General features: G+C 44.6%; 1 protein-coding gene across 1 annotated transcript in view; it reads right to left on the bottom strand.

Moving 5' to 3' along the window:
* The window catches only part of TTLL12 (tubulin tyrosine ligase like 12), a 335487-nt gene extending 320492 nt beyond the window's left edge, over positions 1-14995 (bottom strand). Inside the window, exon 1 of the mRNA XM_029600086.1 lies at positions 14837-14995. Coding sequence (XP_029455946.1) covers positions 14837-14950 — 114 coding nt within the window. The 5' untranslated portion in view covers positions 14951-14995. The remainder of the gene's footprint in view (positions 1-14836) is intronic.
* Between the last annotated feature and the right edge of the window lie 10136 nt (positions 14996-25131).

The following is a 25131-nucleotide window of genomic DNA, read 5'->3' as shown; positions in this document are numbered from 1 at the left end:
CAATCCAGGCCATAAGAACCTGGCAAGTATCCAAAACTAAGTCTATTTCATGTACCGTTGCTAGTAATAGCAGTGGTCATTATCTAAGTCAACTCAATTAATAGCAGGTAATGGACTTCTCCTCCAAGAACGTATCCAATCCTTTTTTTAAACACAGCTATACTAACTGCACTAACCACATCCTCTGGCAACAAATTCCAGAGTTTTAATTGTGCATTGCGTGAAAAAGAACTTTCTCCAATTAGTTTTAAATGTACCACATGCTAACTTCATGGAGTGCCCCCTAGTCTATTATCTGAAAGAGTAAATAACCAATTCACATCTACCCGTTCTAGACCTCTCATGATTTTAAACATCTCTATCATATCCCCCCTCAGCAGTCTCTTCTCCAAGCTGAAAAGTCCTAACCTCTTTAGTCTTTCCTCATAGGGGAGCTGTGCCATTCCCTTTATTTTGGTCGCCCTTCTCTGTACCTTCCTCATCGCAATTATATCTTTTTTGAGATGTGGCGACCAGACTTGTACACAGTATTCAAGGTGCGATCTCACCATGGAGCGATACAGAGGCATCATGACATTTTCCGTTTTATTTACCATTCCCTTTCTAATAATTCCCAACATTGTTTGCTTTTTTGACTGCCACAGCACACTGAACAGACAATTTCAAGGTGTTATCCACTATGACGCCTAGATCTCTTTCTTGGGTGGTAGCACCTAATATGGAACCTAACTTGTGTAACTATAGCATGGGTTATTTTGCCCTATATGCATCACCTTGCACTTATCCACATTAAATTTCATCTGCCATTTCGATGCCCAATTTTCCAGTCTCACAAGGTCTTCCTGCAATTTATCACAATCTGCTTGTGATTTAACTACTCTGAACAATTTTGTATCTGCAAATTTGATTTCCTCACTAGTCATATTTCTTTCCAGATCATTTATAAATATATTGAAAAGTAAGGGTCCCAACTACAGATCCCTGAGGCACTCCACTGACAAAGAGCACTTGAAAGCTGAGGCGCACAAGGATTTGATTGCTGGAAAAACAAGAGAATCAAGGAAATGAGCAAAAAACATAAGCCCCGTGATTGCCAGATTTTTTGCAACACTCGGCTAGAAGAACTGGGCCCAGGCTGCTAAAGAATATACTTATACAGCAGGTGTTACTAGCAGCAGACCTCAGACCTAGTTTTCAGGATGGACATAATGAATATGCATGAAACATATTGCATACAATGAAGGCAGTGCACGTAAATCTCTCATGTATATTCATTGAGGATAACCTGAAAACCAGACCCATTTATGGCTCGAGGACTAAAGCTGGCCCACTCCTACCCTACAGAAGAGTAATGCAACAAGGATGTAATATTCAGTAAGCTGGCTAGCATTCAAGTTATCCTGCAACATCTAGCCAGGTGACTTGTTCCAGATATTCACTAGGATAAAACTTCCAAGTGAATATTACCCTGTTAAAAGTTAGCCAGCTACTTTAGCTGAGAAACTTTAAACTAACTGGATATCTTTTCAATAAATGCCAGTTAGTTTAAAATGTTATCTGGCCCCATGGGGCCAGATGAATGTAGCCAGTTAAGGGTAAAGTTAAAAGCATATAGCCAGTTAAGTAGTGATGGCTTTTTAAAAAAAAAAAGATAGTGCATGGGCCTAGCAGCCTGAATCCATGATTCCCACTCAATGGTGAAAAGAAAGTTCCCACCCACCCCTCAAATCTCTCCAGATATTAAAAAGCATGAGCTTTCACACCATCTTTCCCTAATACAGATTTTCCTTAAAAAGTGGCCCCTATCTTGTCCCTTCATCTTACTTTACCCCTTTCACCCTCCCAGTACCTTAAAATTGTACAGTCTTCAGCCTGGATCATGGTAACAGCCTACTGCAACTCGGACACGGCACTTTTAGTGTTGCTGGAAAATTGGGCATCCAAATGGCAGATGAAATTTAATGTGGATAAGTGCAAGGTGATGCATATAGGGAAAAATAACCCATGCTATAATTACACGATGTTGGGTTCCATATTAGGTGCTACAACCCAAGAAAGAGATCTAGGTGTCATAGTGGATAACACATTGAAATCGTCGGTTCAGTGTGCTGCGGCAGTCAAAAAAGCAAACAGAATGTTGGGAATTATTAGAAAAGGAATGATGAATAAAACGGAAAATGTCATAATGCCTCTGTATCGCTCCATGGTGAGACCGCACCTTGAATACTGTGTACAATTCTGGTCGCCGCATCTCAAAAAAGATATAATTGCGATGGAGAAGGTACAGAGAAGGGCTACCAAAATGATAAGGGGAATGGAACAACTCCCCTATGAGGAAAGACTAAAGAGGTTAGGACTTTTCAGCTTGGAGAAGAGACGACTGAGGGGGGATATGATAGAGGTGTTTAAAATCATGAGAGGTCTAGAACGGGTAGATGTGAATCGGTTATTTACTCTTTCGGATAGTAGAAAGACTAGGGGACACTCCATGAAGTTAGCATGGGGCACATTTAAAACTAATCGGAGAAAGTTCTTTTTTACTCAACGCACAATTAAACTCTGGAATTTGTTGCCAGAGAATGTGGTTCATGCAGTTAGTATAGCTGTGTTTAAAAAAGGATTGGATAAGTTCTTGGAGGAGAAGTCCATTACCTGCTATTAAGTTCACTTAGAGAATAGCCACTGCCATTAGCAATGGTTACATGGAATAGACTTAGTTTTTGGGTACTTGCCAGGTTCTTATGGCCTGGATTGGCCACTGTTGGAAACAGGATGCTGGGCTTGATGGACCCTTGGTCTGACCCAGTATGGCATTTTCTTAAGTTCTTATGTACTATAATTCACAAATGGCGTGAAGTGATGGAGAAAGCTTCTGGGATAATCATGGGATGCTAGAAACCAAACCTGAAAAGTAGAGCAGAACTGACCCATGTCTGGGAACAAAACAGCTTGGTGAGGACAGAGGATAACCTGTGTGTGTAAATATATTAAAATGTTCTAAAAATCCACATGTACTGGATCTGATGTTACCAAAAAGGTTTCAGCTTCTGCAGGTATTTGTGCAAAGCCAGCACCATGAACAACTTATGAGCCACAATCTGAGCGCTAAGCATAGATCCCTGGAAGATCTTTAATCCTACATCTCCAAAACCTTAGGGTGCCACCCAGGAGACAAATTAGTGTGATCACAAGTGCGCTTTATACATTTCAAGGCTGTTTCCACCACTACAGAATAGTGCGACAGCAGAAAAGCTCCCATCTGCCATGTCCTCATCTGTAAATCCTAAAGGAGTCTATGCATCATAATGGACACAAGAGTCCATGGAAAGTTGAAGAAGCTGAAGCCCAAAGACATCCACTCTCAAGTCTTCCTGACACTGATGGGTAGTGTCTTCATCAGCTTATCTAAGAAATTTGAGTAACATAGGTCTTCTGGGGCAAGTCCAGTAAAGAGTCCGAAGGGGTCCCTGTTGAATCTTCCTCCTTTCCCAACCAAAGGAGCAGAATGACCCAAGGATGATGAAGGCAACAGAAGTGGAAATCTCCACTGGTCTGAAGGGAAAATCTCTCGAAGGAACTCTGAATGGACTGTTCCCATTTCTTGCCTCTCCTGGAGGGGATAGATATACCACTTCAAGTAGGTGACTACTTACTCCTGCCCCAGGAGTGGTACAAGTCTCTGGCAGGGTTTTGACCAGTCCCACTAAATTGGAAAATCTCTATCTTGAAAGGAGAGGTTCCAACCTTCTTCTGTGATATTCACAACTTAGAGACAAAAAATTATTCACTAGCTCCAACAGCTGGGCTCTTACTGGCTGAAGGACTCTTTGCCCTGGAGTTGAAAAGACACATCCTTTTCAGAAACCCAAATCATTCCATCCTCACTAAAGAGATGCCAACAATGGTAATGCCAAATGGAACTTGGAGCATAGATGTAGCAATGGCTCTCCGCATCAGTTGTGTCGATACCTCTCATTGATCAGCATTGGATTGTACACACCGCACTACTGCCAATACCCTTCTGCACCATAACAGGATTACGGTGCTTAGGCAACAAGGTGCTATGCTCCAACAAGCATGAAGCTGTATTAGACTGCGCCAAGGAGATGCTCTGCACCAAGGAAATGGAAGACTCCCTGGACAGCACTAGGTCTGAATGAAACAAGTGGCTCATTGCCATGGAGATCTTCTGCACTATGAAAATTTATGGTACTGTGCCAATAAGGCAAGCTCCCACCTTGGGGATCCCTCACCTCTCTTAGCTGCATTTCTCTGTGCTATGCTCAACCCCTGACTCGCGATGGATCAGGGAACTGGCACCCCAAGGTGGTAGGAGCCTTCCCCAACTTAAGAACATAAGAGTCATGTCCATTGAGCCCAGCACCCTATCTCTGACAGTGGCCAATCCCAAACATTAGGTCCAGTTTCTTGTTGTTCAATCCCAGCAACAAGTAATGGGTCTCCTGGAGTCACGTGACAAGGGCCTGATTACTAAGGCTCTTCTCCCATTCTGTGTTTATGGGGAAAATGCTTAGTAAATGAGGCTCTTCAGTTTGGAGAAAAGACAGCTGAAGTGAGATATGATAGAGGTCTGTAAAATCATGAGGAGTGGAACTGGTAAAAAGCCAGTTTACTCTTTCAAAAAAATACACAAAAAAAAAAAGGCTAGGGACTTCATGAAGCTACTAAGAAGCACACTTAAAACTAATCAAAGAAAATATTTTGGGTTTTTTTCACTCTACACCACAATAAGAATCTGGAATTCATTTCTGGAGGATGTGGTAAAGGTAGTTCGCAGAGCTGGGTTTAAAAAGGTTTGGACAAGTTCCTAAAGCACTAACCAGATAGACTTGAGGGAAACCCATTGCTTATCCCTGGGTGTAAGCAGCACATTATCTACTATCTGAGATCCTGGCAGTACTTGCAACCTGGATTGGTCATTGCCAGAAACAGGGTACTGAGCTCGACAGACCCTGAAAGATCAGTTCTTATGTAGTCACAGGCAAAAAGAAAGTAAAATTAACAAATATTTCTGTTTAGTCTCTGAGCCTGAAAAGGAGCCACAAGATTGCCAGAAATCTCCTCTCCTTCCTACAAATTCCTTGGATGAGAGGGTATTCTGGGTTTTCCCTACCAAACTTCCTACCCTTCAAGACAGCTTGACCTTTTTTTTTAAAATCTATTTTAATCATGACAGATATAATAAGTGCTTGTGTTTGGTTGAGAGGGATCCAGTGGCACCTGAAAAGGTGATTTCTTTTCTGGTTTCCTGTGTAAGCAGGAGCCATTGACGTGTTCCAGCATGGCATAAGCCACAGATGATCACAAAATTGTTATGGCTTAAACAGAACGATTTATGTCCTTGTAAACAAGTAGTTAATGGATTTTGTCACAGATGCATCATTTTACTTTTTTTTTTTTGGAAGGTACTTCATTGTTTTGTGGTTTTCAAAAAAAAAAAAAAGTCTGAAAAGGTAAAGGCAAAAGTTTGCATTCAAAAAATTTCAAAGATTTCAGAAAAGAAGACTGACAATATCTGGACAAGCTAAGAGAAGCTGAGAAAAGTTAGGAGAGCAAAGACGCAACAGAAGAAAAAATAAATAGGTAGTTAACTTTATTTAAAAAGTCACCCACCTTTTAGGAAAATAAAGGCAGTTTATAAAAGCTAAAAATTATATAATACATTCAAGAAGGGAAATAAGCTTTTAGATTGTTAGTGACACGAGGAAGTGCAAACATGGGATTATAATATTAAGGGGTAATGTGAAAGCTGGAGATGGAGCAGCTCCTCTATAAGGAAAGGCTAAACAGGTGAAGACTCTTCAACTTAGAAAATAAATTACTGAGGGGAGATATGACAGAAGTGTATAAAACCATGAGTGGAATGGAAAGGGTAAATGCAAAACCGGTTTATTTTCCAAAAAATAAGAGAGTCTAGGAGAGCTCCATGAAGTTAAGTAACGCATTTAAAACAAGACAGAAAAAAATGTAGTAAAGGCTGTTTGTGTAACTGGGTTTAAAAAAAAAAAAAAAAGTTAGGACAAGTTCTTGAAGGACATCTATAAACTTATCAACCAAATAGACTTGGGGAAGGCTACTGCATGGAATCTACTACGTGAGATCCTTCCAGGTACTTACTTATATGACTTGGATCGGCCTTTGTTGGAAAAAGAACAGAGTATGTTGGACCCTTGATCTGACCCAGTAGAGCAGATCTTATGTTCTGTTGACTTACTTCCAGGACCGTGCCCAAACTGTTTTTAAACTCAGCTATCACAGTTGCCTTGATCACATCCTCCAGCAACAAATTCTACAGCTAGATTTTGTGCTGAGTGGGGGAAAACAAAACAAACAAAAAAAAAACACTCCCACCACTTTGCCCAATTTGTTTTATATCTGCTATCTGTTAGTTTCAAGGAGTATCTCTAGTTATAGTATTATTTGAAAAAGTTATTGTTCCCATTTACCTCCTCCACCCTACTCCTGATTTTATAAAAAAATAAAACAAAAAATACAAACTCCTCTTATCCTCTCTTGACCATCTTGTCTTCAAGCTGAAGAGCCCCAACTTGTTTATTTTTCTTCATAAAGAAGCCATTGCCACTCCTTAGCCATTTTTGTTGCCCTTCTCTGTTGCTCTTGCGGATATAGAAAGACTAGGGGCACTCCATGAAGTTAGCATTGTGGCACATTTAAAACTAAATCGGAGAAAGTTCTTTTTCACTCAACGCACAAACTCTGGAATTTGTTGCCAGAGGATGGTTAGTGCAGTTAGTATAGCTGTGTTTAAAAAAGGATTGGATAAGTTCTTGGCAGAGAAGTCCATTACCTGCTATTAATTAAGTTGACTTAGATAATAACCACTGCTATTACTAGCAACGGTAACATGGAATAGACTTAGTTTTTGGGTACTTGCCAGGTTCTTATGGCCTGGATTGGCCACTGTTGGAAACAGGATGCTGGGCTTGATGGACCCTTGGTCTGACCCAGTACGGCATGTTCTAATTCCACTATCTTTTCTGAGATGGAACAACCAGAGCTTGCGGGATAAGGAGGGAGAGGTACCCTGCTACAACTTTCTGAGACAGGATAAGCAGCAGTTCCACTACCCTACCTCTTTCTGTCCTTTAGCCAGGCTCTTACCTGGTTGCGCCCTCCACAGGAACTTTTTTTTACAAATGTGATGCTGCTGCACCTACAGGAACATCTTACAATAATAGCAGTTGGAGGCATCATGTCCTGGGTCCAGGCAGCGATAACTGATAAATGAACATCCAGCACCCACAAATACAGGCCTTCAAAATTGCTAAGTGTTCTTGGTTTTAAGACTTCTCCATAGTCTTCTAGCCTTTTTTCTCTTAGAACTGAAAATTCTTTTGAGGGATAACTGAGGCAGTGACAAGAAAAATTGCAATGAGGGAGAAAAATAGCCAAAAACAAAGCCAAAAGACAAAATAGAATGTATCCTTACAGTAACAAGGATGCAAAAAGACTGAAGTTCACAAGGCATGAATTCCTATGCAAGCTCACTAAGAATTTTACTGAGCTCTGAGAACTGGGTCTGTGTCAGCACCATTGGTTGGTGCGACCTTGTATTATGGATAATTCATGTCCGCCTTTGACAATGGAGAAACATATTACCAGATTGTTGGGGGAGAAAATTTATAAAGCACTAAAATACAGACAGTACTTGCATGTAATCTGCTTTGAAGTGCCTGAAAAGAGGAATATAAAATCAAATCACCTAACCAAGCCAACACAGTGATAACCCTTAGACAAGAAATACAGATTGCAGCTTCCTCAAACATTTATTTCCCGTCGATAGCAGGGCTGAATTAGCCATGCTGTCATGGGATCTGTCAATCAGGCCCGGGAGGCGGAGCTTGTCAAAGCAGAGAACAGAGCTTTGCTCTCTGCGGCTGCGCGTGTGTTCCCGCGCAGGAAAGTAACGGAATCTCCTGTTTTTTCCGCGAGCGGGATCGCACGCGGAGCTGATCTCTCCTCAGTTTTAAAAACAGATTTAAAAATGTCAAAACCGGGGTTCAAACCCCTGTCAATGTGGAAAAATAATGTCGGTCGCGGACGGACACGACCTCTGTAATAAATGTCTTGGGCCAACTCATAATCGAGACAATTGTGAGTTTTGTTCAAAAATGTCACCTAGGGCATTAAAACAAAGGGCCTACAGGCTTCAGGAACTTTTCACCTCACGAGATCCGTCTGAGGCTCATTCATCCGCCTGGCCCGCTCACTTCATCGGCTCACCGAAAAGGAAAAATTTACAGCTGGATCCTAAGTCCTCCACTTTAGGAGGTAAGGTAAAAGCCAAAAAGACAAAGGCCAGTGGGTTCCTCTAAAATCCCCAGTGCCTAAAGAGCCGCAACATACCTCATCAGAGGTGGAATCCTCGGCGCCGAAGACTTCTGCGCAGAGAATGGAGTCTGCGCACACCTTACAGCTTCCGGCGCTCATGGCGCAGGGAAAACCACCGCGCCGAAAACATGTGCGCACGGCGCCAGACAGCCCTGTGCGCACGGCGCGGGACCCCCCTGTGCGTACGGCGCCGGAATTGACTACGGCACCAAAGAAACCTACGCGTACGGCGCAGACTTCAAAGAAACCTATGCGCACGGCACTGAAAACATCTGCGCCGATAACACATGTGCGCACCGCATCAGAAAGACATGCGCATACAACTACAACTGCGCATGAATCAACTTCCGCGCACAGATATACAAATGCGCATAAGTCTAACAGTAGCGCATACGCGCATATCTGCGCATAACTCTATATCTGCGCGTAAGCATAAATCCGCGCATAAATCCAAATCAGCGCATAGATCAAAATCTGCGCATGGAAACCATAATTGTTCAAATGAATTAAAGACGAGCTTGAAGCGAAAACGATACCCTTCACACAGCTCTTCTCCAGAGACTGGAACCACAGATTCTGATACATCATCTGATGACTATCACAATTATTCAAGCCACTCCCACAGTAATAAATTACCAAAGAGGAGTGCTACATGGGAGATAAGTCCTTCGACTTCTATATCACCTCGTAAAGCTCATACCTGCTCAAAGAAAGAAATAGTACAGATTTTTTCCTCGAACACTTCTTCAGATTCAGAGGAATCAAGGGATAATCAGTCAATAGACTACAGGAAAATAGGAAAATTCCTACAACTTCACCTCAAATAAATATCGCTCAAAACCAGACAGTCGTATGGTAATGCCCTCTCATACAAGAGAAGCATTTTCCAACTGTCTCAATCTTTAGCAGGTTTTACGAGACACTACAATCATCATTTCAAATGACAAATACTGATGATGACAATGCTACACAACATAAAGCACAAATGACTGAACAACAGTTGGCAAAACCACCAACATCTCCCAATTTCAGCCAACCAGCATCAACAACTCATATCCAGGAGACATCTTTAGATTCTCCTTCAATACAAACATCCCCATCATCATCAGTGGGATGTCTCTCAGACCTGCAGGACCAAATACAAGAACCATATTTCACCTCCTGAAGACCTTACATACCCAAAATTCTTACAAAAAATGGGTACCATTCTACATCTAGAGGTCCAGAAGGAGACAGACCCTAGGGAGAAACCCTTGGTCTACTAAAGATTTTCGATACTCAGGTGGAACCAACATCTCTTCCACCACAAGATATCCTACATTCAGTCTTACAAAACTCCTGGGAGGCCCCTTATACAATAGCAGCCGTTTCCAGGAAAACAGACATAAAATTCCGTATGAAGAAAGAGTCACTATACACTCTACCACAATTGCCTCATGCATCACTTGTAGTAGAGTCGGCGATGCAAAGATTTAAGAAAACAAAGTTGCATACCAACTTTCCACCGATGAAAGACAACAAATATTTAGATGAGTTTGGAAGGAAAATATTCCATAACTCCATGTTAACTGCAAGAATTATGCAACATCAGTTCTACATGGTGCAGTACCTCTATGAATGCATGCAAGCTATGAAAGGTACTCATTCCTCAATAGCGGAACAGATACCTCAGCCTCTTCATGACATGGAGGAATGCTCTCGACACCTCTTGAGGTCAATCTACGAAGCTCATGAAACATCTTCCAGGGCATTGGCAACAGCCATTGCAGCCCACAGACTAGCATGGTTACGTTCAAGTTCGATACGAGAAGACTTACATGAGAAGCTGACAAACCTTCCATGTACAGGGGATAATTTGTTCGGAGAAAAATTCCAAGAAGCAGTAAGTAAATTAAAGGACGAAGCTCTAGCAGTACAATCGCTAGCATCGCATTCCTATTTATTCGACTACACGTCGCTATGGTCGGGTCTACCCGTAGGCAATCATATGCCAGAAGACCCTATAGATCTTATCAATCTTTTCGTACGCAACCATACCCTGCCTACCAACGTCCTGCTCCACAAACCAATACCTCAAATCAACGAAGAGGTAAACCACGTAACCAGAGGCAAACAGGCACAACAGCCTGCTACTGCAGCAAAAACAACGCCATCTTTTAGTTACTCAGCCGCCACCACAACATCAAGCACCTCCAGGCAGAATTCGTACTTGCCTGAAAGTCTGGGAAAGAATAACATCAGATCAATGGGTTCTGGAGATAGTACGTCAAGGTTACCAACTCCAATTTATCACAAGACCCATATTGCCTCATCTTTCCACACTCAAGATTCACAATTCCCATCCACAATTGGGGGAGGAAATTGCTTCACTTCGCAAGCAACAAGCAATTCGACAAATCCACCCACATCCCAATTTAGCAGGCATTTTATTCCCCGTACTTCCTCATACCAAAGAAGTCTGGGGGCCTTCGCCCAATACTAGACCTAAGGGAGTTGAACAAATTTCTCACCAAGGAGAAATTCAAAATGGTATCGTTGAAGTCAATTCTTCCTCTCATTCAAACCAACGACTGGATGTGCTCCATCGATCTGAAGGATGCTTACACGCACATTCCAATCCATCCATTCTCGTGGCGTTACCTGTGCTTTCGCTACAGACATCAACACTACCAGTACAAAGTTCTTCCCTTTGGACTATCGGCTGCACCCAGAGTTTTCACCAAATGCATGATAGTGGTGGTGGCTCATCTCAGGAAACAAGGTATAACCATCTTTCCATATCTGGACGATTGGCTCATAATCGCCTCAACTCCGAACATCTTACTGAATCACCTTCATCAGGTGATAAACTGTTTACAAGAACTAGGGTTGGGTGATAAATTTTCAGAAATCACATCTACAACCAACACAGCAATTACAGTTCATAGGCGCATGCCTGGACACTACGTGCAACAGGGCATACCTCCCAGATGACAGAATATCACATTTCCGCCAACTTCTACACACCTTGAAACATACTCAGAGGCCGACAGCAAGACAAATCTTGGTGATTCTAGGCCACATGGCAGCGGCGAACTTCATGGTTCCCAACACCAGGTTACACATGAGACGCCTACAATGGGGTCTAAAACGCCAATGGAAACAGCATTCACAACCATTGACGCAGAAAGTATCGCTGACCACAGAAATGAAAAAAGATATAACATGGTGGCTCCTAGATTCCACCCTTTCCAAAGGAGCGTTGTTCAGCCCCCCATCTCACAATGCAGTCCTAACCACAGATGCATCTCGCAAGGGATGGGGGGCACACCTCGAGACTTACGAAACCCAAGGATTATGGACACTCTCAGAACAGAATCTACAAATATATCTATTAGAACTCAGAGCAATTCGCAATGCCTTGAAAGTCTTCCAAGATCACCTGAAAGGACGCAGGGTCATGATCTACACAGACAACCAAGTAGCAATGTTTTACATCAACAAACAAGGAGGGTCAGGTTCATGGTCCCTCTGCAAAGAAACCCTAACAATCTTCCAACACGCTCACAAGAATTGCATTCACCTCCAAGCAACTTACCTACCGGGAGTTGCGAACACAAGGGCGGACAGACTAAGCCATATCTTTCATCCACACGAATGGACGCTCAATACAGAGATAGTACAGGATATATTTCTGCAGTGGGGAACACCTTCGATAGATCTCTTTGCAACAGAGATCAACGCTCAGGTTCCAAACTTCTGCTCGATACGACCAAGCCAATTCAGGATCGCCCAAGATGCCTTCCTCATTCCATGGACGACAGGCCTTCTGTATGCCTTTCTTCCCATACCTCTCATAACAAGGACAATTCAGAAGTGCATAGCGGACAAGGCTCAACTGATACTCATAGCCCCGGCTTGGCCGAGGCAGCCATGGTACAGTTTCCTGCTTCGACTATCCATCAAGGATCCAATTCTATTACCGAATCGTCAAGATCTTCTCAGCCAAGATCAAGGAACACTTATACACCCGCTACACTCATCTCTACACTTGACAGCTTGGAGATTGAGAGGCTCCTTCTGACAGAACAAGGAGTTTCCACTTCAGCACAATTCATATTGTTACAGTCAAGGAAACTCTCAACCAGGAAAAATTATAGCTACAAATGGAAACGCTACTCGGCCTAGTGCACTTCCAACGATGTACCACCATTGGACTGCTCCCCAGAATTGTTCATTGATTATCTTCATACTCTATATGTAGCTGGTTTAGCAACATCATCCATCAGAGTTCACCTCAGCGCCATAGGCGCTTATCATAGACCAATCAATGACATTCCTATATCCAATCACCCATTGCTGACTCATTTCATGAAGGGTTTAACACACATTCGTCCTCCGGTATCCAAACCTCCAGTTCCATGGAACCTCAACATAGTTCTGGAACAGCTCATGCTTTCTTCATTTGAACCTATGGACTCAGCACACATTAAATACCTCACCTGGAAGGTAGTATTCCTGGTTGCAGTAACATCAGCACGAAGAGTTAGTGAGTTACAAGCTTTGGTCCATTATCCTCCATACTTGCAATTTCATCAACAAAAGGTAGTTCTACGAACTCACCCATCCTTCCTACCGAAAGTAGTTACCCCATTCCATCTCAATCAGACAATGGAATTACCAATATTTTTCCCTAAACCTCATACAAACGATAGGGAAAAGCTACTGCACACATTGGATTGTAAGAGAGCTTTAACACACTACAAAGAAAGGACGAACTCGGATTCCCGTGTTTCTCAACTCTTTGTTTCCTACGACCCGAAGGCACCTGGACTGCCAGTGGCTAAACGCACCATCTCCAGTTGGATAGCACAGTGCATCAAATTCTGCTACGACAAACAGAATTTACATTTACAGTCTATTCCTAAAGCTCACCAAGTCAGAGCAGTAGCAACATCCTTAGCACACCTGAAGAATGTGCAACCCATAGACATTTGCAAGGCAGCTACATGGTCATCACTGCATACCTTCACATCTCATTACTGCCTTGATCAACAAGCAGCCTCGGATGCGAAGATAGGGCAAGCAATACTGCAATCTCTATCCTCCTGTCCACGGTGACTGCCACACTGTCAAGGATCACGTCCAACCATATATACCATAAATGACGTGATCGGGAGCTTTGGACTCCCATGACAGCATGGCTAATTCAGCCCTGCTATCGACAGGAAAAAGCAAGTTTGCTTACCGTAAACGATGTTTCCGTAGATAGCAGGATGAATTAGCCATGCTGACCCACCATCCTCCCTGGCAGTCACCAAATCTTCGACTACACTACAGCTTAATCACAGACTGAGGAGATTCCGTTACTTTCCTGCGCGGGAACACACGCGCAGCTGCAGAGAGCAAAGCTCTGTTCTCTGCTTTGACAAGCTCCGCCTCCCGGGCCTGATTGACAGATCCCATGACAGCATGGCTAATTCATCTGCTATCTACGGAAACATCATTTACGGTAAGCAAACTTGCTTTTTGCCTAAGTAGCACTGCCCAGTTCTGCCCATTGCATCCAACAACTTGTGTGGTTAACTAGATAGCTGAATAAGTAACTTATCCAGCTATGTAGCAGCCGCTGAATATAACCTGGTAAGTCCTACTTATCCGACTATCTAGCATTTGAATACTGTCCCTCTGTTTTATGAATGCACAGCCTACTCTTTATTACTACATAAGAAGTTACTGCAATGATAGCCAATGCATATCACAAGTGTACAAGATGGCATTCCTGGGCCATTCTACCTGCATTAAAGAAAATTTCTAGCAAAAAATGAATGACATTCATTTGATCATACATTAGATATTTGCTATTGAAAAAGGAATGAGGCTCTATGGCTTTTGCTTTTTTATGCCCGTTCGCTGACGGTAGCATGGGGTTAGAATCATTTGAGGTACTCTTTGCTCTTGGGGAAGGTGGCCTATGCTGCTGGAGTTCTTGTGCCTCCGTTTATTATCAAGTGCCTTGTTGTAGATGCTGCCTATTAATATACTACAAACGTGTATGTAGTAATACAACAAAAATAAAAGTTACTGAAAAGTCTTTATTTTGAAGACTGGGATACTTTTAGGCTTGAGACCTCCCTTTCACGTAATACTTGGGCTAGTTTTGGGCTACAAAGCATCTAACCTCGCTTAAAATCTAGTAACACTGCGTTCGCTCCCATGTGCAGGAAGGAGTTGGGGCGTGGGGGAGGTTCCTGTTGCGTTTTTTTCGTGTCCACCCCAGATTCATTGGCGCCTGCGCATACAGCACCAAAGGACATCTGTTACACGCGCGTGCACGCGAACTCTGAGCATGGGAATGAGTGAATGACGCTTATATTCAGTAATGCGCTGCTTAATTGCAGCGTTTATGAGGCTAAGCCCCATAGAGAGAAATCAAAAGTTATAGAGTTAAAAGATCGAGCGAAACGACAGCCTTTGTACAAACCTCACTGTTGAGTTTCTCGTACAAGCTCTTCCAGTAGCGAGTAGGGACAGCAGACGAGCTGAGCGCTGCCGCGTGCAGTTGTACAAACCTGTCGTATGCGTCCTGCTGCGCCATACTTTTTTTTACCTGATGGGTTCAGACTCGGCGCGAGCTCCCTATGCATGCTGGGAGACCGCCTTAAAGGCGAAGTTTTCACGCCTTTGCATGTCATAGCTGGCACAAGTTCTGTGCCGCCTGTAGTTGCAAGGGTAGGTTAGATGAGGGTCTCTTGTAGCATGGTGTTCTGTTTTTATAATAATCCTAAGACACTTAATATTTTTTCACAAACTAAAAGCAACTGTATCTTAGCTGCGTGAAGAAAGCATAGTATCCAGAAGTTTGTTTTTGCTCTTTGTTTTACAGACGTTTCTACTATTAATTTAATGAACTTCGGTTGCACATTGTGGCCAAACCAAAGGCAGAAATATTGGCTAAATATACTGAAAATCAAACGGTGGAGGTTGTACAGTCCAAAAAAGCTAAGTAGGATGTTGATATTATAAACAGGGCTTTAGACCGATGAATATAAAAAAGTTAATGAAATTATTGCAACAGTCTGAAAGCAAGTGAAACTAGAATTGGACAAATTTTTAATGAAGAAAAGTGTGTTCATAACAAACTGACTCGTTCATCATCATATAACTGAACAGGAAGGCATATAGACAGTAATAATCGCATACCATAAAACAATTGTTAATAGTTATATCACAAAAACACCACCACCTTCATCATAATCAAAATTTGTTATTCTGTTAATCTACTTTGCCCATATATGTTTTATTTTAAAAGTTTCTGTGAAGAATATAGTTAGCTTAAATATGTGCAGATATCTGCTTAAGTTTACAAACAAGAGGACTTCATTAGCAGGAGGCAAAATGGCTGGTAAAACAGCTTATTCTTCTTCATTGTCAAGCAGGCATAAATTGGCCTCATGAGCATCTGGTTTTGTTTGTTACTGCATGGATGTGTTTTCCCAGTCCCTGTTTTTTTGACTGTATTTTTTCTGCCTTGGATTTGCAGACCTTGTCGCCACTGCCTCAGCAGCCCCTCAACAGGATTTTTAAGTTCTATTAACAACCCCCCTTCCCCCATATAACAAATTTAAAGAATAGAGAAATCCAAGACAAAAGCCTGCAGTCAGCGGATAAGTGTGGCATGGCCAAATATCTGTTTTCACTGCCTGGGCCTGGATCATAATGCACCCAACTGCTCTGATTGTGACTGGATGTGCCCATGGGTGCAGCAGTACTTCACCTGGAAGAAGCTCTGTGGAAGGTGCCCTCAGATAAGACCCTAAAATCTCAGCGTGAGGGTGGGCAACACAGCTGCTCATCCTCCTGGAGCAAGGCCTCTTCAGACTCCTGGCATCATAAGAAGTATCCATTGCGCCAGGATTCAACATCCTTGTACTTCAGCAAATCTGCTTGGATGGCCTCCTGAACCATCACAGTTCGAGTGTGGCACAAGAAGCAGAAGGTGCCAGAAAAGGTGCTGAAAAGTGTGTCTGTTTTGGAATACTAACCATTACAGCGTGAATTCACCTGGATGCACACCTTCAGTCACTTGTTAAGCATACTGACAGACTAATAGCACCTGTGGCTAAATAACCTAAGCACCTTTCCCTCTATGCTGCCTGTCATATTCGGGCATCTCTGCCTGGCGTGCCCTCTAACTTGTGCCAATGCTGCTTAGAAATTCAGGGAGAATTATCTTCCTCAGATTTTACTAAGCCTGGTTCTTCCCAGCCTGATGACGACCTGGGTAAGGACATGGCAGGAGGGGCGCCTGACCTTGGAACTCCCTTAACTGGTTCATCAGTGAGGGACAGTAGATCAGTGGGCACAGCATAGCTGCCTTCTGGTTTTGGCATGGATTCTTCTGCCTTTTCTTGGGTATAATATTTTCAAGGATTGCAGTCCTTTCTTCAGGCGCAGTCTGCAGCCCATCCAATCCTGTCAGGTCAGAGTTGCAGGCAGTGACCTCTCATTTACCAGGTATTACTGTTAAGCGCTGACATACACAAAGATTAGCAATAAGTCCTCCCGATAGGAATCCAGATGGCCCTGATGATGAGGCCGATCCTGACTCTGGAGAATGGAGAACTTCCTCTAGGACTGTGTTGCGCTTCTTTCATAGAGATGAGCTACCGGCTCTGATTTCCCAGATGTTGAAGATGCTAGGAGTATCTGGGGCAGATTCTATGTCTGAGCCAAAGAAAATTCCCATTTTGATTTCTTTGTGTAAAGCCTATTGTTTTTTTCCCTGTTATGGAAGTTGTTCAAGAATTGATTGATCTTGAGTGGGACATCCTGGAGGCTAATTTCAAAAGGGGTCAGGCTTTGGAAGGCCTGTACCCCCTGGATCCAGTGGTGAGAGAGCATCTGCGTTTTCCGAAAGTGGATGTGCTTGTCTGTGCCACCTCTAAGTGGACGACTATCCCTGGGGAGGGAGGAGCAGCCTTGAAGGATGTGCACGATAGGAGGATTGATGCCATCCTTAAGCAGGCATTTGAAGCAGTGGCAGTCACCCAGCAGATAGCTTCCTGTTGTTCCCTGGTGACTCGCTCTTGTTTACTTCTCTCTCAGGAGGTTGATGTATCTGTAGTGAATTCCAGGGCAGTTATGGAGCCAGCAGCCACCATTTTAGCAGATGCGGGCTTTGATTTGGTCCGCATCGCAGCCAGAGGGGTGGTTTCGGTAATATCGGCCAGGTGTCAGTTATGGTTGAGAAATTGGTCGGCTGATGCAACCTCCAAGGCTAACCTTACGAAATTGCCCTGTAAAGGTTCACTCTTGTTTGGGAGGGAGTTGGAGAAACTGGCCAGTAAGTAGGGCAAATCCCTGTTTCCTCGGTTGCCGGAGAATAAGAAGCAGACACCATGCTTCTTTGGCATGAGGGGTCATGCCAGGGGTTCCAAGCGTGTTCGAACATTCAGTGTTACGAGTGCCGGCAGCGGCAGACCCGCGGCTCGGCCCCCTTACCTCTCAAGTGACTCCAGTGCCTGGTCCCTCATCCCTGGCGGCGGTAGGCTGCCAGCTCCGTCCTCGGGCCGCCCCAGTGCCTCCGGCTCAGCTACAAATCTTGGTGTTCTGCATTGGGCTTCTCCGCATGGCCCGCGGAGAGATGCCGCCTCTCAGCGCCGCGCCCGCATCTCTAAGGCTTAAGTAGGGCCCGCGGCGGGAACCGAGCCGAAGCCCCGGATGATGACGTCAGCAGAGCTCCGGTATTTAAGCCCAGACTCCGCTTCCTAAGATTGCCTTTGCAACAGGTCACCTCACTGGTCGAATACTTGTTGCCTCCTTGTGATTATCCTCGTTCCTGGTTATTGATCCTCGTTGACTCCTGTTACTGATTTGCTTGTTCCTGCATTCGTACTCTTCAACCCTTCCTCAGATTGCCTTCAAGGACTTTGACTCTGCTTTGCCTGACCACGCCGTTGACTCTTTCCAAGTCCGGACCTCTGCTTTGCATGACCCACGCCGTTGAATCTCTCCAAGCCCGGACCTCTGTTTTGCCTGACCACTCCGTTGCCTCCCTCCCGCCTGGACCTCTGCATTGCCTGACTACACTCTTGACTCTCTCCTCGTCCAGACCTCAGCCTTGCTCGCCACTGCTTCCAGATTGCCACCAGCCCTGACTCCAGCTTGCTCTACGAAGCTTCTTCAGTCTAAATCCTGGACTTTGCCTATTCAGGCTTCGGCCTGTTCTTGCTTGGGCACCCCCTGTCTGACTTTGGTTCTGTTGGCGCCTGGGTCTCCGGGACGCCACCTCGTCCAGTACAGACTCTCTCCTGTTGCTGCCTCTGGGCTGACCTCGATCCTTCCATTGATGACGACTGATGGAGGCCCACCTAAGTCCAGCTGGCCCCAGCACCCAAAGGCTGAACCCGCAGGGAACGAGGGCTGGTATTGGTGAAGCGCCAGCCAGTCTCCGTCCATCAGCCCTCTTCGCCTGCCGACGGTGGGGACCCGTAGGATCCCTCCTACGGGTTGCGTCAACCCCACCTCGGCCCAAGGGTCCACCTCTGGCGCAACAGGTTGCAGGGGCCATGGACTCGGCCGAGCCGCTTGCCCTCCAGGCTGTTCCTGGCCTGGCCTCAAAGGTATAAGAACAGCAACAGTTTCTCAAGGCTCTGGCCTCCTCTCTTGAGCTACTACATAAGAACATAAGAACATGCCATACTGGGTCAGACCAAGGGTCCATCAAGCCCAGCATCCTGTTTCCAACAGTGGCCAATCCAGGCCATAAGAACCTGGCAAGTACCCAAAAACTAAGTCTATTCCATGTTACCGTTGTTAGTAATAGCAGAGTCTATTTTCCAAGTCAACTTAATTAATAGCAGGTAATGGACTTCTCCTCCAAGAACTTATCCAATCCTTTTTTAAAAACAGCTATACTAACTGCACTAACCACATCCTCTGGCAACAAATTCCAGAGTTTAATTGTGCGTTGAGTAAAAAAGAACTTTCTCCGATTAGTTTTAAATGTGCCACATGCTAACTTCATGGAGTGCCCCCTAGTCTTTCTATTATCCGAAAGAGTAAATAACCGATTCGCATCTACCCATTCTAGACCTCTCATGATTTTAAACACCTCTATCATATCCCCCCTCAGTCATCTCTTCTCCGAGCTGAAAAGTCCTAACCTCTTTAGTCTTTCCTCATAGGGGAGCTGTTCCATTCCCCTTATCATTTTGGTCGCCCTTCTCTGCACCTTCTCCATCGCAATTATATCTTTTTTGAGATGCGGCGACCAGAATTGTACACAGTATTCAAGGTGCGGTCTCACCATGGAGCGATACAGAGGCATTATGACATTTTCCGTTTTATTCAACATTCCCTTTCTAATAATTCCCAACATTCTGTTTGCTTTTTTGACTGCCGCAGCACACTGAACCGACGATGTCAATGTGTTATCCACTATGACGCCTAGATCTCTTTCTTGAATTGTAGCACCTAATATAGAACCTAACATTGTGTAACTATAGCGTGGGTTATTTTTCCCTATATGCATCACCTAGCACTTATCCACATTAAATTTCATCTGCCATTTGGATGCCCAATTTTCCAGTCTTACAAGGTCTTCCTGCAATTTATCACAGTCTGCTTGTGATTTGACTACTCTGAACAATTTTGTATCATCTGCAAATTTGATTACCTCACTCGTCGTATTTCTTTCCAGATCATTTATAAATATATTGAAAAGTAAGGGTCCCAGTACAGATCCCTGAGGCACTCCACTGCCCACTCCCTTCCACTGAGAAGTCTCTATTGTCACACACTAGGGATGTGAATCGTTTTGAACGATTAAAATTATCGTCAGATAATTTTAAAATCGTCCAAAATCGTTAGAGTGCACGATACAATACAAATGCCCCCGATTTATCGTCAGGGGCATTTGTATTGTATCGTTAAATAGGGCGCGGGAAAACCGGCACACCAAAAAAAACCCTAAAACCCACCCCGAATCTTTAAAACAAATCCCCCACCCTCCCGAACCCCCCCAAAATGTTTTAAATTACCTGGGGTCCAGTGGGGGGGTCCCGACGCGATCTCCCTCTCTCTGGCCACAACTGCGTTGAGAGAAATGGCGCTGGTGGCCCTTTGCCCTTATCATGTGACAGGGCAAAGGTAGCGCCGGCGCCATTTTGGTTCCTGGTTCCCGACGTCACGCATCCAGGAGATCGCCCCCGGACCCCCGCTGGACCCCCAGGGACTTTTGGCCAGCTTGGGGGGGCCTCCTGACCCCCACAAGACTTGCCAAAAGTCCAGCGGGGGTCCGGGAGCGACCTCCTGCACGCGGGCCGTATTGCCAATCTTCAAAATGGCGCCGGCGCTACCTTTGCCCTCACTGTCATACGGGCATGACTCGGAGAAAAGGGACTCTGAGTTACTCAGACATATCTGAATGGACATTACCCAAAAAAGCCTTTTCTAAGGGCTTTTCCCTGTGATTTTTTCCACTGATTCCCCAAATCTCTGCCAAGAGAGATTTGCTAACAGAACTTTGGCTGCAATGAAGGCTGAGTTCCATATTCAATACCTGCTCTGAGTAGAAGTCTTGCCATCATCCCTTGAAGACCTTGGCAAGCTGGTAAAGTTACCCTTTTTCTGATATATCTCAAGAGATGTCTGTGAGACTTTTTAGGTTTTATTTGTCATCCACCATAAGGGGCTTTGGCTGGATTACCCTGTGGTATCGAGACAGTGTCCTGTTACAGGTGTGACCTTGGACTTGTGCAGTTCCTTGGAGAGTGAGAACACTGGCTTAATTACTTTCTGCTAGGCTAATTAGTGCAGCAATTGTGTAATTCCTAAATGCAAAGTTGAACTTAGATAACACTTACGTTTTGATTATCTTTTACTATACTGCCTTGTCCTGTGAAACCGAAACTGTAATAAACTAAACCAAAATCAAGGAAAGAAAAAAAATCTATACCATTTTAAACCTTGTTTTACCTTATGCTGACTGACTACCTCATAAAAGTGTCTATATCTGCTCCCTAAAACTAATGAATTTGTATCATAAGGTTATTGGTTAAATCTAGTAATCCAGGTAATGTTATCTATACCAGATACTCCTGCAAGCCAAAACATTCTTAGTTGGGAATATATCTGCCTGTTATAACACCATAAAGAAATTAGAATGACATTGACAGATTACTTGAGCCATACTCTCATAAAAATGGCCAAATAATTCACATTTTTCTATTATGCAGCACTGATCTGTCACTGTAATCTCTGTTCAACTCCATTTATCAGAGGACTAGAAAACGTTAAGTTGTAACCTGAAATAAAAAAAATAGGGATACAATTCCCCAATAAACCTCTCCAACTATTTATTTGTGAGAACAATTTTTAAGAAGTTGTAGGAAATTTAAGTCTTGTGTAAAATGCTACCTGAGTTGAGACAAATATAAAAATAAAGCAATATGAAATATATTTTTGTCTTCCTTTTCTGATGCTATTGGGAAAATATTAGGATGTATATATTTTTCCCATTTTGTTTTATTTTTCATTTTGGTTGTTTCATTTATTTAAAATAAATAAAGAATGGTACAAAATGGTACCATCAAGATCAGTTTTTGGTTTGAACAGATATGTTTTGCTTATCCTTATTTGTGATTATTCTTATTTTATTTATTTATATTCTGCTTTTGGCACTTCAAAGCAGATTATATTTGTTATGAATTAGAATGTGGACCCCTGTTCCGAGGTAGAGTCAGTGCTACCAAAAAGGAGGTCAACCCTCTTCGGTCTCTACTGTCGGATGGCAAGGCCTGCTGATGAAGATGTTTGGATGATGTCTTCACCCTGGAAGCTCGTGATCCCCCTAGGAGGGGCACGTAGGGACAGGGCCGCTGAGACTTAGGAGACTCCCTGAAGAGTAAAGATAGTCTGGATGCAGGCACCTCCTGCCAGTCGTGGGTTCCAGACAGCTGGCACCTCCAGCAGGTCGTGAGCAGTCCGGGAGTATAAGTCGAAGTATAGTCCAAAGCCGGTCCAAGGGTCGAAGTCCAGAAAGAGGTCGAGAGCCGGTCCAGGAGCAGACGGGAGAATGGTCCGAAGCCAATCCAGGAGCAACAAATGAGAAGGGTCCAAAGCCAGGCCAGGTCAATACCAGAAAATCACCACCACAGGTCCGAAGGTCAGGAGCCAAAGATTCAATCCAGCGAGGAGAAGAAGCAGAAGCGGGACGGAGAGTGGATCCAGGAACACGGAACACAGGAACCAAGCACAGAGCCTCGATACCAAGGCAAGGTCTGAGGGTCAGACCTTGCCTTAAATACTAAAGGTGAGGGAGGAGTACCGGGAGGGAGCCACAACAACTTCCTGTCGTGGCCCATTTAAATATATTCTTCAGCCATGCGCGCGGCCCTAGCCAACCTGGAGGGGGCGGAGTCTTCAGGCTGTGCAGGACCATGTGGCCGGCTTCTCGCAGCGGCCGTGGCTGCGAGAAGAACACTGGGGAAGGCTGCCTGCACCAGCAGGAGCCTCAGGCCAGACCCGACGCTGCGAGTGAGCATTGGGACCCCGCTGCGGACTGCCGCGGCCGGCGGCCATGATAGTCGACTCCAGTCGCGGGCTGCCGCAGCCGGCGGACATAGCATTCAGGTACTGTAGAATCTTAAAAGGTGCGCGTACTACCCAGTGCGCCGATTTTATAACATGCGCGCACTGGCGCACGCATGTTATAAAATACATGGGCCGCATGCACATACGCACTGGATTTTATAATCCGCGCACGTATGTGTGGGCGGCAAGTGCACGGGGGTTAAAATTTTGCAAATTCACACAGCGACGAGATCAGGGCTCCTCAAGTCCGCTCCAATTTAGGAGCTGACTGGGAGGGAAATTTCCTACCCCCTACCCTATCCTCCCTTCCCCTTCCTCTCTCCTCCCTACCCCCTAAATCCCCCCCTTTTTTTTTTTACTTTTTTTCTTTGAGTTACTTCAGGGCCCGCCCTGAAGTAATTTGCGCGCGCCAGCAGTCAGTCGGCGAGTGAGGCTCCGGAACAGCAAGGAATGGCACTGTCTCGGCCCATTCTGCTCCGCCCCCCTGGACCACCCATCCCCGCCCCACGGCCTGCCCATTTGTCAGGGCCCAGCACTTATGCGTGTAAGTGGCAATTTCTATGCACGTGGCAGATTTAAAATCCTCTCATGAGGTTCAAGTTATTTTCAATAGGGTGATGTTGAAAAGAAATAGAATATTCTTGCATGCACATGGCTTTCATGTCTTTCCTAGTTTAAAATAACCTGACTATAGATCAAGGATTTGGAGTTCAGGGATTCTGAGAAGAAAACAGTCAACAGACTGTTGACTGTTGGAATAATGAGAAATTGCTACTTACCTGATAATTTTCTTTACTTTAATATAGACAGGTGGATCCAGAACAAGTTGGTTATGCCACTCTACCAGCAGATGGAGACAGAGCAAATCTGACATCACAGTATATATACCCCTGCAGTGATATCAGCCCACCAGTATTCTCTGCAAAAGACAACTGTTGACAGACTAACAAACTTGGTTTCCCAGTGTGTAGACAGATGGATTCAGGACCAGTAGTTTATGCTCTCCTGCCAGCAGATGGAGCAAGCGGATGTCAAAGTATACATAACCCTGCAGTGACCCCAGCCTGCCAATATTCTCCATCTCCAGAAGATGGTGGACGTGCATCTTCCTATGGGGATTGCTTTCGGCTTTTTGAAAGGAGAAATTTTAAATTCAGGAAAAGAAAGCCCTGCTCTCCTGCAGTTATACCTAAAGGTCCCTCCCCCCAGTTGAGAATTCCTGAGGTGATTTCTGTGATCCCTCAGGTGTGCCTTGGTTGGGTAGCTGGGTTTCCTGGCATGGACTTAGCTACTAGTTCAGCTGAAAGGCAGCAGGTGCAGGAGGCCAAGCGTGGTGGTGACGGCAGCTGCCCTCTCCTCCCGCAGCTGAAGACCTCTACTCAGCCGGTAAGCGCTGAGCTCAGGTAAGGTTTAAAAAAAAAAAAAGGTTTTACTTGAATCAGAGACAGAGGGGTGCCAATGTTCATTCCCGCTCCCATTGGGTTTGGGGAACTGGGTAGCTTGGCGGGTTGAGCGGCCCTCAGTAGGTAGGCCACGGCGGCCGTTTTCACATGCTCTTGTGCGTGTCCTGCTGTCCTCTGTAGGCCATCAGTATGCGCAGTGTGTCGGATCTGTGCATGTGTTGTGTGCTCAGATTTTGGGTGTGCTTTTTACACGCTGAAACTTTTTTATGTGCTTAACTTGGTGCACAGGTTGTATGTGCACCTTACCATGCTTTCTTCTAGGCTCTTATTTTGTTGGGCGCATTTCATTTTTGAGTGCGAGCCGTTCCGACACACGTCTACCGCAGCGATGGCACCAGTAAGCAAGAAGCCTAAGCATCTTCCTATTTGTATTGCCTGTCATATTAGCGCTTCTCAGCCTGATTTGTCTTCTAATCTGTGTCAGCACTGCTCAGATACTCAGGAATAGTTCTTTCTCAGATTTTACTAAGCCTGGCTTTTCCTATTCTGATGATGAGTTGGTCATGGCCTTGACTGGGGGGATGCCAAATCTTGGTTCTCCCTTGACTGGCTCCTCTGCTGGCGAGGGCAGTTCTGTGGGACCAGCTCCAGTTCCTTCTGGGCTTGGTCTGGACCTGGCTACTTTTTCTTGGGTGGAACTTCTTCAAGGCTTACAAGCTTTTCTTCAGGTGCAGCCCTCCACTTCCCCCATTTCTGTCCAGTTGGACCCTCAGCCAGT

The sequence above is a fragment of the Rhinatrema bivittatum genome, chromosome 4, assembly GCF_901001135.1.
Source record: "Rhinatrema bivittatum chromosome 4, aRhiBiv1.1, whole genome shotgun sequence".
In the NCBI taxonomy this organism is placed as follows: domain Eukaryota; kingdom Metazoa; phylum Chordata; class Amphibia; order Gymnophiona; family Rhinatrematidae; genus Rhinatrema; species Rhinatrema bivittatum.
This window is presented reverse-complemented; position numbering and strand designations above follow the sequence as displayed.